Raw genomic sequence first — 15,998 nt, 5'->3', positions numbered from 1 at the left:
CTTTTTCAAGAAGTCTTTACCAATACCTATAACTTGCAAAGTGCTTCCTATATTTTTTCTCTGATAGTTTGATGATTTCTAGGTGCAGATTTAGGTCCTTGATCCAGTTAGATCTGATTTTTGTACAGGGTAACAGATGGGAGTCTTGCTTCTTACCTCTGCAGCTTGCTATTCAATTGTCCCAACAGCATTTGTTGAAGAGATCGGACTTTTTCCCTTGGTTGTTTTCAGTTTTCTTGTCAAATATTAGTTGGCTATGCATGTGTGGGCTTTCTTCTCTTGTTTCTATTTGTTAAATTGGTCTTCTCTGTTTCTGTACTAGTACCAGGCTGTTTTGAAGACCACTGCTCTGTAGAATGTCTTGAAATCTGGAGTTACATGTATTTCTTTTTATTGGAAAGTCAGATCCACAGAGAGGAGAAGAGAGGGAATGATACTCCATCCACTGGATCACTCCCCAGATGGTCACAGTGACTGGAGCTGAGCCAAGCCAAAGCCAAAAGTCGGGAGTCTCTTCCACGTCTCCCACATGGATGCAGGGTCCCACCCTCTACTGCTTTTCCAAACAATAAGCAGAGAACTGGATGGGAAGTGGAACAGCCAGGACTAGGAACGAGCATCTGTATGGGATGCCAGCCCTTGAAGAGTTAGCCTGTTGAACCACAGCACTGTACTACAACTCTTTTTAAAATATATTTCAGGAATGTCTTTGTGTTTATTTTTCCTGATGGCCCAATTTTTAAATTTTTATTGGAAAATCATATAGGATCTTCTGTCCATGGATTCACTCCCCAAGCAGCCATAACAGCTAGAGCTGTGCCGATCTGAAGCCAGGAACCCGGAGCCTCTTCTGAGTCTCCCACACGGGTGCAGGGTCCCAAGGCTTTGGGCCATCCTTGACGGCTTTCCCAGGCCACAGCAGGCAGCTGGATGGGAAGTGGAGCTGCCGGGATAAGAACTGGCACCATATGGGATCCCAGCGCATGCAAAATGAGGACTTTAGCTGCTAGACTACTGTGCTGGGCCCCAGGTGGCCCACTTTTGCTTTCTATATAAATTCCAGTGAAGGGTGGCTGGTGCGATGGCTCAGCTGGCTGATCTGCCTGAAAAGCAGCCATTTGAGGGGTGAATCAGCAGATGGATATGCTTTCTCTGTAAGTCTGCCTTTCCAATAAGAACAAATAAAGCTTATGAAAAATTCCAATGAAAGGTGATTTGAATTTTCAGTTTATATATTGATTTACAGACAATTGATGGTATAATATTGTTTTCTTAGTTTACATGTATATGTTAATTTTTCTCAGTAATGTTTTAGCTTTTTAATTATAGATACCATGTAGCTTTTTGCTTGTTTCTGTGATTATATTAAAGTTTTTATAACTGACTATAAATTATACTTTGGGGCTGATTTTTCATGCTTAGTGAACAAAAGTCAAAATATTTAAGACATTTCGGTTTTAACCAGACTCACATCATCTGTAATGCTGAAGTTCCCTGCTGTCCTTCGCTCAGTGTAGCAAGTAGCATGTCCAGGATGATTTTGATAGTGGACGTCATTGTGTTGAGTCTGATTTCAATTTTCATTCTTCCTCTCAAGACATGTGAAGACCCCAGGCCGTTACCCTGTTTGCCAGTCAGCAGTTTAACCTGCATGTCTGGTAGAAGATGCTAACCTTGGGTTGGTGACAAGGACAATTTAGATTCACATCAATAGCATTAGCTACAGCATCATGATTTTTCTTGTCCCCTTTTCTTAGACCTGTGTTTGCGGTCTGTTGCATTTCAGCAGAGAACTCAAATGTTCTCTGCCATCTCAGCCTGCTTGTTCTTTCTGTTTGCCCTTTCCTCTTTGTCTCCAAAGTTCTTGTCCATGTTACTCTGATGGCAAACTCCACCTGGAGTGCTTTCTTCCTTGCCCACCATCATAGACCTTGTCTTTGAATGTGCTCCTTATCAGCCTAACATTCCCTTCCTGGCCCAGTTACTCTGCTGACTCTTCATGGCTAGCAGTAGCCTCAGTATTTTTCCCTCTGTGCATAATTTCTAAGGCCCATTGTCTTCCTTGCCATATAGTTTGTGTGTTTGTGTGGGTGCATGTTTGTATCTGTTTATGTTGTTTTGAGTACTAAACTATAAGTTCCATGATTGTAGTGTGTCTTTTGTTAAACAGCCCCCATAGTTGCTTGATTTATGTTAGAAACAGTTTACTTTTGCTTGAATGGTAAAGAGTGAATGAATGCTCCATTTAGGAAAATCTTATTACTGGTAGTTAGAGAATAGGTATGTTAGCAGGGGTTGAATGTGAAGGAATGGGCACTTGACTTACAGGATATAAATATCCTTCCTACAAAGATACTTGTACTGTGTAAGCTAGTTTCTGAGCATGCTGGTACTTTTCAATGTTAGGAAATTTATTCCATGTACTGTTAACATTCTGTTATTCTGTATGTAAAATACAATTGAAATTGTTCTCTATTTCAGTGCTTGGATGAGTATGAAGACGATGAAGCAGGACAGAAGGAGCGGAAGCGAGAGGATGCGATCACCCAACAGAACACAATGCAGAATGAAGCTGCGAGCCTCATGGAGCCAGGCAGTTCCCATCTGCTGCAGGTGCGTGACAGTGCCAGGAAGTCACTAGCCATTTCAGTGACAGTTTTTAAGTTGCTGTTAATAATTTTCCAGCTCCTTTGGTAACTTCAACTACTTTTAATTGATTTTAGTAGATTTAACCCCTGATATTGCTTATAGCCATTTACTTTTTTTACTTAAGCCACATTTGGCTCTTACTCCCTTTGATGATTTGCTGACTATGCAGATTTAAATTAAAAAATCCAAGAAAAATAATTATCTCCTTCCTCTTAAAAAAGAAAGTAGAAATTGGTAAAATAAAGTGAGTGGTGAGTTCTGCTGTAGTCTTGTATTTGCATTAGAATTATATAGCAAACAAAGTTGAATAGAAAGCTGCTCTGACATCAAATGTTTAACAATAACAAAATGTACTATTTAGTATTGTGAATTGCCAGAAACATATACATTTCTGTGTGATTACAAAATACTTTATAAAACAAAATTTTACTCAGTTTTAAGTTAGCTGTGATTTTGAGCAATTGTGGTACAGACAGTTGGGAGCTAATGGTAGAAGACTGCCTTAGAATAAAAGCAAAGCACTCCACAGAATTATATAAACTGTCAGTTGGCAATGTCCTTGATATAAAAAACATGTGAATATAATGCCAAGCTAATTTCTCCTCTGTTCTGAGTCCAGAGGAAAAAGTGAACTGCCACTGTGTCTGGGTGTCGTCACAGTCCTAGGAAAAGTGCATGCTGTCGTAACAGGAATGAGCTTGTAGGCAGTGTTTCCCTTAGGAGCTGAGCGGCTGTTCAATCTAGTCTTATTCCCAAATACACCTGTCTGACAGAGAGGGAACTCTGAACTCAACTGACCTGGGATCTCTGAAGAATTTTCTAATTTATCTTTTCCTGTCAGCTGTTGTAATTTCTTCCCAGTCATACTATTCCTTTCTTCAATTTCTGTTTGACTTAATAGTAATTGGTATTATAAGTTGGTCAGTCATCATTTAACTCGAGTTTAATTATCTATTTTGCTAGGTTACTTATGTGGGATGATAATACGTTTAAGACTCTCCCATGGACACCTCAATTTGTCTCATTAAAATTGGAGTCATTACTATGTCAGTTAATTCCATAATCATGTAAATTTTTGCTGATGGTATGTTGGAGCTTTCAATTGACTGGGATGATACTCTGCTGGCTCTGTCATCAGACCAGAGAGGGTATACCTAAGAAGCCGTTGAACTTGACTGGACAATAAGATGCTGGACTCTATGTTTGGTATACGCTTGCAATGGGGAAATCTCAACTGAACTTGAGCTGTGGTTATGCAACAAGGTGGAGGAATCCACCATGGTGGGAGGGTTTGGGGAGGGGTGGGGAGAACCCAAGTATCTATGTAACTGTGTCACATAATACAATGTAATTACTGAAGTTAAATAATAAATAATTAAAAAAAAAATTGGAGTTGAAACAGGAACTATGCTGTCTCCGTAGCATATTCTGTTACTTATATAAAATAAATACTTGCTTATAATCCCAAATTCAGAAGTGCCACTGAGGGGCCTGGCATGTTGCCTCAGTGGCTAAAGTCCTTGCCTTGCATGCAGCGGAATCCCATATGGGTGCCGGTTCTAATCCCAGTGGCCCTGCTTCCCATCCAGCTCCTTGCTTGTGGTCTGGGAAAGCAGCCGAAGACAGCCCAAAGCCTTGGGAACCTGCACCTGTGTGGGAGACCTGGAAGAGATTCTGGGCTCCTGCTTTGGATCAGCTCAGCATGGCCATTGTGGCTGCTGGGGAAGTAAAGCATTGGATGGAGGATCTTCCTCTCTGTCTCTTCCTCTCTGTATTTCTGCCTTTCCAATAAAAATAAATAAATCTTTAAAAAAAAAAAGAAATACCAGTGAGGGAATGTGGATATCATTTGTTATTGTGAAGCTGTTTTTGAAAGACTTTTTAATAGTATCGTTCATAAATGTGAACCATTCAATAAAACAAATCTTTAAAGATGGGGTCAGTGCCATGTTGTAGGAGGCTAAGCCTCAGACTATAGTGCTGGCATCCCGTATGGGCGCTAGTTTGAGTCCCAACGGCTCCACTTCCTGTCCAACTCTCTGATTATGGCCTGGAAAAACAGAGGCTGTCCCAAGTCCTTGGGCCCCGGCAGGGGAACCCATGCATGTGGGAGACCTGGAAAAGATCCCAGCTCCTGACTTTGCATCGGTTCCGTTCTAGCCATTGAGCCCATTTCGGGAGTGAACCAGTGATTGGAAGACCTCTCCTCTCTGTGACTCTGCCTTTCAAACAAGAATAAATCTCTAATTAAGATGACAGTACCCCATATCTTAGAGCATGGGTATTCGAAACCTGACTGTGCTTCTGATGGTTCAGGTAGTGGGTTCCTGTCGCTGGTGCGATGTGCCCTGAGTTCTGGCTCAGCTTGAACCAGGTTTCCCTCTCGCTGTCGCTCACTTGCTCATCCTTGTCCTCCTCTTCCCTCTCCCCATCTCTTTCTACCTCTTCTTCCGACTCACAGCGAGAAAAATGAACAAAATGATAATGATAAAATGATAAACTTGGCATTAACACTATAATTTGTTAAATCTAAATTTTTTAAATTTAAAAGTTTTAATTTTTCAAACTAACGTACTAAAACAGAAAAGAATTTTTTAGTGTTTTCTTGTATTTTTACCTGCCATTAGTGTATGTTTAGACATCGTTGGTAATCATGTTAGGAATAATAGAGGGGAAAGATACAGAAAATCTTTCAACAACTTGTTCACACCCCTGAACGTCCATAGCAGCCAAGGTACCCAGATATTGGGGTCAATCTTTGCCTTCCTGAGCACATTAGCAGGAAGCAAAATAGAAAGAGGCAAGTTCCTAGACATCACCTTAACCTCGTGCAACCAAGAGCCTGAATTTTAATTGTCTTTTACGTTGAAAGGCGGGGTTCTCCAAGAAATAGAAGAAAGAGATGGAGAGAGCTTGTGCCTACTGATTCTCTCCCCCAGATGACTGCAACAGCCATTTGCTCATTTGTCAAAAGCATGTCGTCTCCACCAGTCCCTGAGATGGGCACTAGGAACTCAGCTGGGTGTTCTGTGTGGGTGCCGGGGACCTCCTAATGCTGAGGAATCATCAGCTGCTTTCCTGGGTGCATCAGCAGGAAGCCGGGCAGAGGCAGAGCAATCAGGATTTGCACAAGCATTTTGATAAGGAATGCTGGGTAGCAAATGCTGGCATAACTGTCTTTGCCAGCGCAGTCTATGCACACCTCCCGGGTCAAATGACCTTTTCTTTTTTCTTTTAACATTTATTTTTACTGAAAAGGCTGATTTTTACAGAGAAAAGGAGAGATAAAAAGATTGTCCATTCGCTCATGCACTCCCCAAGAGGCCATAATTGCTGGAGATGAGCAGATCTGAAGCCAGGAGCCAGGAACTTCTGTCAGTTCTCCTGTGTGATCGCAGGGTCTTAAGGCTTTGGGCCGTCCTCAACTGCTTTCTCAGGCCACAAGCAGGGAGCTGCATAAATGAAGCAGTTGGAATGTAAACCGGTGCCCATGCGGGATCCTGTTATATGCCCGTCTTCACCCTCCTCCCAGCCCTGTTCGTTTGCCTCTGCAGTTCTGTCTTTCAAATAAATCTTTTTTTTTTTTTTTTAAATATAAAAAGAGGGCCTGGCGGCGAGGCCTACTGGCTAATGTCCTCGCCTTGAACGCCCCGGGATCCCATATGGGCGCCGGTTCTAATCCCGGCAGCTCCACTTCCCATCCAGCTCCCTGCTTGTGGCCCGGGAAAGCAGTTGAGGACGGCCCAGTGCTTTGGGACCCTGCACCCGCGTGGGAGACCTGGAAGAGGTTCCTGGTTCCCAGCTTCGGATCGGCGCAGCACCAGGCCGTTGTGCTCACTTGGGGAGTGAATCATCATCGGGCGGAAGATCTTCCTCTCTGTCTCTCCTCCTCTCTGTATATCTGACTTTGTAATAAAATAAATAAATCTCAAAAAAATATATATATATAAAAAGAAAAAACGAGTTATTTCTTAAATTTCATCAAACTCTGCCTAACTTTTCTGAGAGATGATAGCAGTAATTTTGTCTATCTCTGAAGAATTGAATGTTCTTCAGTGGTGGATGCTTAATTACTTCTGTGACCTTCTCACAGAATTATACCTGTTCAAAGAGCAGAGCGAGCAGGAGCTTTGTTCTTCTGCAGAAATATTTTCTGGTGGTGCTAGCATAATGGGAAGGCAGCAGAGGATGGCTCAAGACCTTGGACCCCTTCACCTTCCAGGAAGATCTGAAAGAAGCTCCAGGCTTCTGCTCCAGCCTTCTGCTCCTGGCTTCAGATTGGCTCAGCTCCAGCTGTTGTGACCATCTGAAGAGTGAGTCCATCCCATTCAGCCCCCCTGCATGTCAGTGGGTGTTAAAGCCTAGCTCAAACCAACCAACCTCACTATCCAGCTCACACTTGTGCTGGTGGGTGCTACCACCTTCCAGCCAGGTGCCCTCCATTCATACTTCTCATGCTCACAAGCTGCAACCCATCAGAGAGGTGCCCAGTTTCCCTGTTGGGCTCACTCCTAGCCTTGCATCTTGCGTTTTGCAGGTCTGACAGGACTTGTCCCCAGTTCCAGCACTTGCCAGCTGAGGCTGTGGCAAAGCCCGCTCAGCATGGGTCTCCTCCTAACCCAGCTCAACCGGTAGGTGTGATAACCTAGCCTCGCTTGTCACAGCCTCAACCCCATCCTGGCTCCTGCATGTATCTGTGTAATACAGTCTGGCTTTGCCCTGCCTAGTCTACCCTGTACAGAGCCAACACACACACAGCTGCAGAGAACTGAAGCAGTCCTGCCTGTCCTGGCCAACATCCAGCCTTGATTCATGTGCTCACCAGTGGAAGCGATGGTCCACTAGAGAAATTCACCAAGTTCCCTTGCCCACTCCCAGACCCAGATCTCACACGTGCCAGTGGTAGTAGGCCATTATTCAGAAGTCTGCCCCTCAGTGTTTGCTTCTGTATGTGTTGGTGGATGTTATGGCCTGACCTACTCCATACCTAATTCTTGGGTGTGCCTGCAGGCACTACAGCCTGGATCAGCCTGGCATGTTCCCAACTCCAGTACCCATGAGTGTTGTTGAGTTACACGGTTATGCCTAGCTCAGCTTGTCACCACCCCAGCCTTCAAGCAAAACAACCAGTATTCCAGTCCCACAGGGGTGAGCCCATTATCCCTGACAGAATCTGCTCCCAGAACCATTCTCTTGTGAGTTGATTAGTGTACATGCCTCAGTCTAATGTGGTCCCACCCTCTGCTCCAGCACTCACAGGTGGGTACTGTGGTCAAGCCCTGCTAGGTAGACCCCCAGCCACAGCTTCTGTGTGATACCAACAATCCCAGCTCTCATATCCCACCTGGATATGTGTACTGGTTTTGCCGCAAAAGTTCCTCTAAACTACCTGGCCTCAGCCCCCTCATTTACCTGCAAGTGCAGTAGCCTGGTTGGTGGAAGTGCCCCAGAAGTCACTCCTTACCTATCACATTTTCCTTCAGCACTCCTCCATCCCACACTTCTCCAGACCTGCTTCCCTGAGCAATCAATCCACAGCTCCCCATGCCTGTGAGCATGCAGATTCCCCAAGCCCCAAACTCTGAAGGTGTGTCATGTCACCCTGGGCTCTGCCTACCTACTCAGGGCTCGCACACACTTGCATACAGGTTTCCAGACCATTTGTTGGCATGATGGCATCTGCTCTCACATATTTTTAAACAAAACAAAAACAGCATAGGCAACTATGCTGGCACTGGTACAGTTAACACAGATTTGCCATTAACTAGACCAGAATGCCCACCAGCTATGAGCTGTTTTTCTCCCAGTAGTAACACTGCTAGGTGCAATGCAGTGTAGGCCATTGCCTACAGCTGGGGGATATATAGCATTTTTAAAAAGCTTAACCATTAAATGTTCAAAAGAAAATAATACAATTAAAGAATAGGGGAATGGTGTTGTGGTGTAGTCAGTAAAGCAGCTGCCTGCAGTACCAGCATTCCATATGGGTGTTGGTTCATGTTCAAACTGTTTCACTTTCAGTCCTGCTTCCTGCCAAGGACCTGGGAAAAGCAGCAGAGGATGATTCAACTGTCTGGCTCCTGACTCACACAGGGGAGACTTGCAGGACTGGCTTAGGTTGGGCCATTGCAGCCATCTAGGGAGTGACTCAGCAGATGAGATACCCTCCCCTTCCTTCCCTCCTTCCTTCTCTCCCCTCCATCTCTCTAGCTCTACCTTTCAAATAAACAATCTTTAAAAAGAAAAAAGAATTTCTGGTCTTCTAAATTGAAAGAATAAGCTCTTTTTGTAAAATGACTAGTTCAGTAGTCAGTCAGTAAATGCTACCATAAAACACACAGAAATGTGTGCAAATAGTACAGCAAACCAAATGGCTGAGAATTACACCATTTCAGCCCGAGAGACCACGCAGTAGCCAAGAGGTTGTATGTTTAACTTCTATTACTCTACTTCTCTTTACCTCATAAATGCAGGAAGAAGGCCTCTTGTATTGATTGCTGTGGAAGTTAAAGAAGAAAAGGAAAGTAAGAAGTGCAGTTTCTTTGCAGGCTTATAATTTGAATTTTATGGCTCATTTTTTAAAAGTTATGGAAAAACTCAAGTGCGATACAGAATTAATCTACCTTAGTTATTCCAAATCAATGAATTTCTATTCACAACAGCCTTAATCACCTAAATATAAGCCTTAATTTTCCAAATAAAATACTGGCTTCCCAAAGACAGTGACATCCCCTGCTCCTCGATTTCTTTTCTTCTCTACAGCACAACTAGTAAACAGTGTATAAAACACGTATTAATAACACAGGGAAATAGCTAACTTCCTCTGTGATCTCTGGCTTCAGAAAAAGGCATCACTAGAGATGTAAGCATTTGCAGTCACAAGGTAACAGGAGACTAGAGGGTCCATGTGTGGGGGCTGGGTTCACAAGCAGGAATACTACTGGTTAGCCAAGCTGTGACTGCTGACAGGAAGATGTTTCCACCCTGTCGGGGCTTCAGCTGTTCTTACAGCAGGGACAGCAACAAAGCCCTGGCAAGCAAACGTTAATAAGAGTAGCTTATCAGAAGGTCATTAAGGCAGCATCTCGCACTGATAGTGCAAATGGATCTTTGCATTCTGTGACCAAACATCAAACATGTACAAAAGATCTCCTAATTTTAAGAATATGCTATGTCTAATAACATACATATCTAGTTATTAAATTTTGTTTCTCTTTTTAAAATACTTATTTTTTTATTGGAAAGTCAGACTTACTGAGAAGGAGAGAGAGAGAGAAAAAAAAAAGAGAGAGAGAGAGAGAGAGAGATTTTCCATCTGCTGGTTAACTACCCAAGTGGCTGCAATGGCTGGAGCTGAGCTGATCTGAAGCCAGGAGCCAGGGTCCCAAGGCTCTGGATCATCCTGGACTGCTTTACGAGGCAACAAGCAGGAAGCTGAAAGAGAAGTGGAGCAGCCAGACACGAACTGGTGCCCATATGGGATCCCAGCACGTGCAAGGTGAGGACTTTAACCACTCGGCTACTGCAGAAGGCCTTTTACATTATTTTTGAAACCTGAGAGTTAAAGTGTTTGGTCAGTGGTTATGAAAAGAGTAAGAAATACTAAGTTTATATGTATCTACTCAAAGTGCATGTTACTAAATACAGAAGCAAATTATTTCATATAGAACCATTTCCCCCGTAGTTTCACAAATACTATGATTACTATTTTACAAAAGTAGTACCTTGAAAAATCCTTAATATCTGGCCCGGCAGCGTGGCCTAGTGGCTAAGGTCCTCACCTTGAACGCCCCGGGATCCCATATGGGCGCCGGTTCTAACCCCGGCAGCTCCACTTCCCATCCAGCTCCCTGCTTGTGACCTGGGAAAGCAGTTGAGGACGGCCCAATGCTTTGGGTTCCTGCACCCGCGTGGGAGACCTGGAAGAGATTCCTGGCTCCCGGCTTTGGATCGGCACAGCACCGGCCCATTGCGGCTCACTTGGGGAGTGAATCAGTGGACGTAAGATTTTCCTCTCTGTCTCTTCTCCTCTCTGTATATCTGACTTTGTAATGAAAATAAATAAATCTTTAAAAAAAAGTCCTTAATATCACCATACACAAATTAAAACCAAGCCATATAATTCAAATGGTGCCCATCTAAGTATTCATGAGAAAAATGCTAATAACATCAGAATTTCCAAATACATAAAACATCACACCACCCCCTCATTTTGGTGATACATGAGTGTTGGAGAACATGTCAAATCAGCAGGACTACTAGATTACCTTTACTGAAATGGAGTAAGGAACTAGACCAGAGCAGCCATCAGGACACTGACCAGCCTGTACATTACTGATGTTTCTACTGAAATCATATGAACAAGGTGGGCACTAGCAATGTTTCTTAAGCTTTAAATAGCATTCTTCAAAATACACAGTATTTAGATTAACAAAGACATACAGAATTTTAACAAATGCACAAATGTGAAATGGGACAATTTTACCAAGTCTAAAACGACAATGGCAGTATAGTAATTTTATATTTTGACTTAAGTGATTATAGATGACTTTTGCCAGCACCACACAGGTTTCCAGTTCAATGTATAATAAAAAATCATGTAATAGTAAAAAATTCTCCATATATCTTTATAATTTGCTTTTTAAGAGTAACCAGTTCGAACACATGGGTTAGTACAGTATTTTCCACATAGTTAGGTTGCTACAGTTGGTTAAGACAGCAACACAGTTGATTGCATATATCCTCCACACTCATGTCCAAGATGTGTAAAACATGTGTTTAAGCTATGTTTCTTTCTACATAATACACTATTATTAAAGAAGCAGGCAATAGTAAAGCTTACTCTTCATTCTAAATTAAATAGTCTTTTATTAAAGATTTTGTACACTGTAACTAGGTATTATTTTACAGCAATTCCTGTCACCAAATTACAATCCTTAGCAATGGACTCTTCCCCAAACTGGATCTATTCCTATTATTACTATTACTTTTACTATTACTATTACTATTATTATCATAGTTTGGGAAAGTTTGTTGCCCATTTCTCATGTGCATTCAAAATTGACAATTATGGACAGTTTAAATTGATCTCCAAACTCACTATAAAAAAGTGAGAACCCCTTTCTATTAAGAAAATAAATAAGTTACAGAAAAAACCAACTCACATAATGTAGCAGTTCCTTACGATTTTGAGGAAAATGCTTGACAATCCTATACATTAGAACAAAATTCTACACAATACTGATTCTACCTCATTTGCTAAAAAGAGTTTTTATACTTCTGTGGCCATAAACGTTACCTAATGATTTGTACAGGATGATGATTCCACTCAAAATGCAGAAAAGAAATGCGAAGAAACACTGGTATCATTGCACCTTCTTGTACAAAGTGCAACTGCTCAGACTGCTGTTGGTGTTAGAGGTTTCAAGGACTAGAGACTAGGACTGCATTCAGCAATGCCATAGGGACTCCGCTTTCCGTCAGCCTAGCGCTGCACATGGTGGCCATTTGAGGAGTGAACTAGCAGATGGAAGATCTGCCCCTCTCCTCTCTGTAACTCTACCTTAAAAAAAATTTTTTTTAGCTTCTAAAAAAAGGAAAAAATAAACTCTGAAGATTATGTAATTATCAATAACCCTAAAGCCTGTTACACAACTATTTTCAAAAAATACCTTTCCTTAATGAATGTTCTTCCCAGTGGGATGATTTGTATTATGAAAACGAAGGAAAAAGATCCACATAGAGCTGAGAAAATGTGGGCATGGAGTCAACTGTTTTGTGCACACATTTAAATAAAAGCATTCTGCTTCATTCAAGCTTAGAATAGTCAACAAGGAAATCCCATAAATACTGCCTGTGCAGGTGCAGCAGCAGATTAGAACTTGGATAAACAAACATAAAACATGTGAAATTAGACCAGAAAATACAAGCCTAGTAGCACACAGTGAAAGAATCCTCAAGTTACTAAACAAAACAACCACAGTGCCCAGTAAAATTGTAACACATTCACTGGTCCTCAGGAATACAAATATTCAGATTCATATATATAATATAGTAAGATAAACAACTCAGATGACTAAAGAACAAAACTTCTGTAAACTACAACAGATGAACTAAGGAAATTAAAAAGTCAAGAATTTTTATCAGCTAGCATTAATTAATTAAGATTCTTAAAAGAAAAATGAATCTTTCCCATGCCATTCTTATGCCTAAAAATTCATCACGCGAGCACAGCCATGCAGACTGGAGCTTGGACCCCACCATGCAGTGCCTGGGTCCGAGTACCAGCTCTGCTCTTGACTTCAGCTTGCTTATAACCCCCATCCGGGGAGGGAGCAGGTGATGATGGCTCAATTACATGGGTCTCTAACATGCATGTGGGAAAGCTGGAGGAAATTTTCGGCTCCTGGCTTCAGCCTGACCTGCATGTGCATATAGATATTTATGAGGAGGGGTGATGAACCATGAAAGAGGGTGCTGTCTTAGCCCAGCGCAATGGCTCAGTGCCTAAATCTTCACCTTCCAAGTTCTGGAATCTCATATGGGTTCCCAGTTGATGTCCCACCTGCTCCACTTCCCATCCAGCTCCCTGCTTGTGGCCTGGGAAAGCAGATGATGGCCCAAAGCTTTGGGACCCTAGACCAATCTGGGAGACCGGCAAGAGGCTCCTGGCTTCAGATCAGCTTAGCTGCAACCTCTGTGGCCACTTGGGGAGTGAACCAGCATATGGAAGATCTTTTTCTCTCTTCCTCTCCTTCTCTATGCATGTTTGCTTTTCCAATAGAAATAAATAAGCCTTTAAAAATAAATAAAATAAAAAGAGAGTGCTGCCTGTCTTGTGGTCTCAGACAGGTAGGAAAATAATTTTTTTTAAATGAGGGAGAGATAAAAAACTCAAAAATGCCCTAACAACATGGCGTTGATTATATCAACTTTTTTGGAAGTGAATGACATAGGCAATATATACTAAATATTTAAAATCTTAAGGTATAACCTATTTTTGGATCAGTAATTTTGTCTTTAGAAATAAAATCAAACAATTCCAAGTATAAAAGTGTGATCTATACAGAAGTTACTTTCAGTGTTATTTACAAAAGTGAACTGTGAACACTGATTATTTCCACTAATAAGAAATGTATGTTAACTATTAAACACCTTAAAAATTAAAATCCCATGACACTTAACTAGAATTTTGAAAAGTAACAACGCAAAAAAATAATAGTTTAGAAACAGCATCAAAATTGTAAACACCCACTTTTTCACTGAGCAATTCCCACTGGCAGATCTGAGAACCAGGACGGGCAGGGGCAGGAAAGGCTGGGTTGGGCCACAATGCCAGCCAGTTCACACTAGAGCTGGGACTGCAGGCTGGCTGGACTAGGCTAGGCTGCAACACCCAACAGCATGAGCTGAAACTGGGGGCAGCCCTGGCCAAGCCAGGCGGCAGCACTCACCAGTGAATGCCGAGGTGAGTTGAGCCATGCCAGTCTGGGCCTCAGCATTCACCTGTAAGCACATGTAAGACCCAGGATGGGGACTGGGGGCAAGTCTAGCAGGGCAGCTGCAGGCTTCCCTGCTGGACCACTGCTCCCACTGGTGAGCGTGAAAGCTGGGACTAGGGACAGACCAGGCTGGGCAGGGCTACAATACCCACTGGCCTGCACGTGAGCTGGGTTAGGAGGAGACCCATGCTGAGCGGGCTTTGCCATAGCCTCAGCTGGCAAGTGCTGGAACTGGGGACAAGTCCTGTCAGACCTGCAAAACGCAAGATGCAAGGCTAGGAGTGGGCCCAACAGGGAAACTGGGCACCTCTCTGATGGGTTGCAGCTTGTGAACATGAGAAGTATGAATGGAGGGCACCTGGCTGGAAGGTGGTAGCACCCACCAGCACAAGTGTGAGCTGGATAGTGAGGTTGGTTGGTTTGAGCTAGGCTTTAATATCTATTGACATGTAGGGGAGCTGAGTGGGATGTGGGATGAACTGGACCCATCTGCTGCACATACTGGAATGTGCAGGGATCAGATCTGGGGACAGGGCTGGTGGGAGTTATTGGAGGTTTCCCTAACTAGGCTGCAGTTCTCGCTGGTGTGTGGAGGTGCCAAGAGTGTGGTGGGCAGGGCAAGCCTGGGCTATAGCATTCATTAATTTGCGTATGAGATGGGGCTGGGGATAGGTTTATGGGAAAGTAATGTACTTCTTAAAAAAATAAATATGGGTATTTTAAAAAAAACAAGACAGTTAAGATTACAGTAGTTGTGGGTTTTGTTGCTCATTGACTTTATTGAAGTTTTAAGCTGGTTGGTTGATGAATAATGTCCCTTTTGTCCATTCTCTGAGTTTTCAGTCACTTCCATATTTAAAAAATCATCTTTAAGAATGATTGATTTGAGCTATAAAATAGATGTAGAGTCTATGGGTTTTCATTGCGTGTGTGTTTACCAACTGCTCTAAATTCATTTTTTCAAAATTATATGTTCTCGCCAGGTTTTTTTTATATATTCAGTAATTAGTTGCATGACTACAAACGCCTCCTGATTTGCTGTTGTTTTTACTTCACAGGAACCATCTAGAACTGTTTCTGGCAGGTACAAAAGGTAAGAATCCTCACGTTATGATTTACAGCATATTTGCAGACATGAACGTGACGTCTGGCTAATCATAGCTTAATTAGAACTGGTTTTGAATTGCAGCTTTTTGAAAAGTCAGAAGCCCTAGCATTCTGCTTTTTAAAGGAAAGTATATTGTAAGTCAGAGTGTAATGTCTGTCTGGCCATGGTTTTTCTGACACAGCCTGCAGTCTTTTAAATCTGCCAACATGGTGAGTTTGCATGAATCTGATGAACTTTCTAAAGTAAAAAATGGTGAAGTTGCTTTTCTACATGCAAATAAACCTTGAAAGTATAAGTAGACCACTGGTATTAGTCATGTCAGGTTGCCATAACAAAGTGTCATCAATGTCATACTGCCTTAAGCAGTAGAAATTTCTTTTCCCCAAGTTCTGGAGGCTGAGAGTCCAGCACTCTGGAGCTGTGCTGGTCAGCAGGTTTACAGAGGACTCTGCAGCCCTTGGGTAACTACGTTGGTTTTAGGAGTGAGGGAAATGAGATCAAGGGAGTGGAATGCTCTCCCTAAGGTTACAGATGTAGTCAGCAGCAGAATCTGGGTGGTACAGGCAGTCCAAGCCCCCTCCTTACCACACTCATCAGCCTGTGAAACCTTTGTTTTCATTTGCCTCTACATTAAAACTTGACATTGTTTGGTTATAGTTTTCTGTTGAAAATGAACCATAATTCACTAATGGGACCTCTAATTTTAGTACTGTATAAGTAAAGTCCTTTTTTTTTTCTTA

General features: G+C 42.4%; 1 protein-coding gene across 1 annotated transcript in view; it reads left to right on the top strand.

Moving 5' to 3' along the window:
- Positions 1 to 15,998, top strand: part of PAWR (pro-apoptotic WT1 regulator) — a 110,357-nt gene that overhangs the window by 69,852 nt on the left and 24,507 nt on the right. Inside the window, exons 3-4 of the mRNA XM_058673619.1 lie at positions 2,482 to 2,613; positions 15,209 to 15,243. Of these exons, the coding sequence (XP_058529602.1) occupies positions 2,482 to 2,613; positions 15,209 to 15,243 (167 nt within the window). The remainder of the gene's footprint in view (positions 1 to 2,481; positions 2,614 to 15,208; positions 15,244 to 15,998) is intronic.

The sequence above is a fragment of the Ochotona princeps genome, chromosome 15, assembly GCF_030435755.1.
Source record: "Ochotona princeps isolate mOchPri1 chromosome 15, mOchPri1.hap1, whole genome shotgun sequence".
Classification (NCBI taxonomy): Eukaryota; Metazoa; Chordata; class Mammalia; order Lagomorpha; family Ochotonidae; genus Ochotona; species Ochotona princeps.
This window is presented reverse-complemented; position numbering and strand designations above follow the sequence as displayed.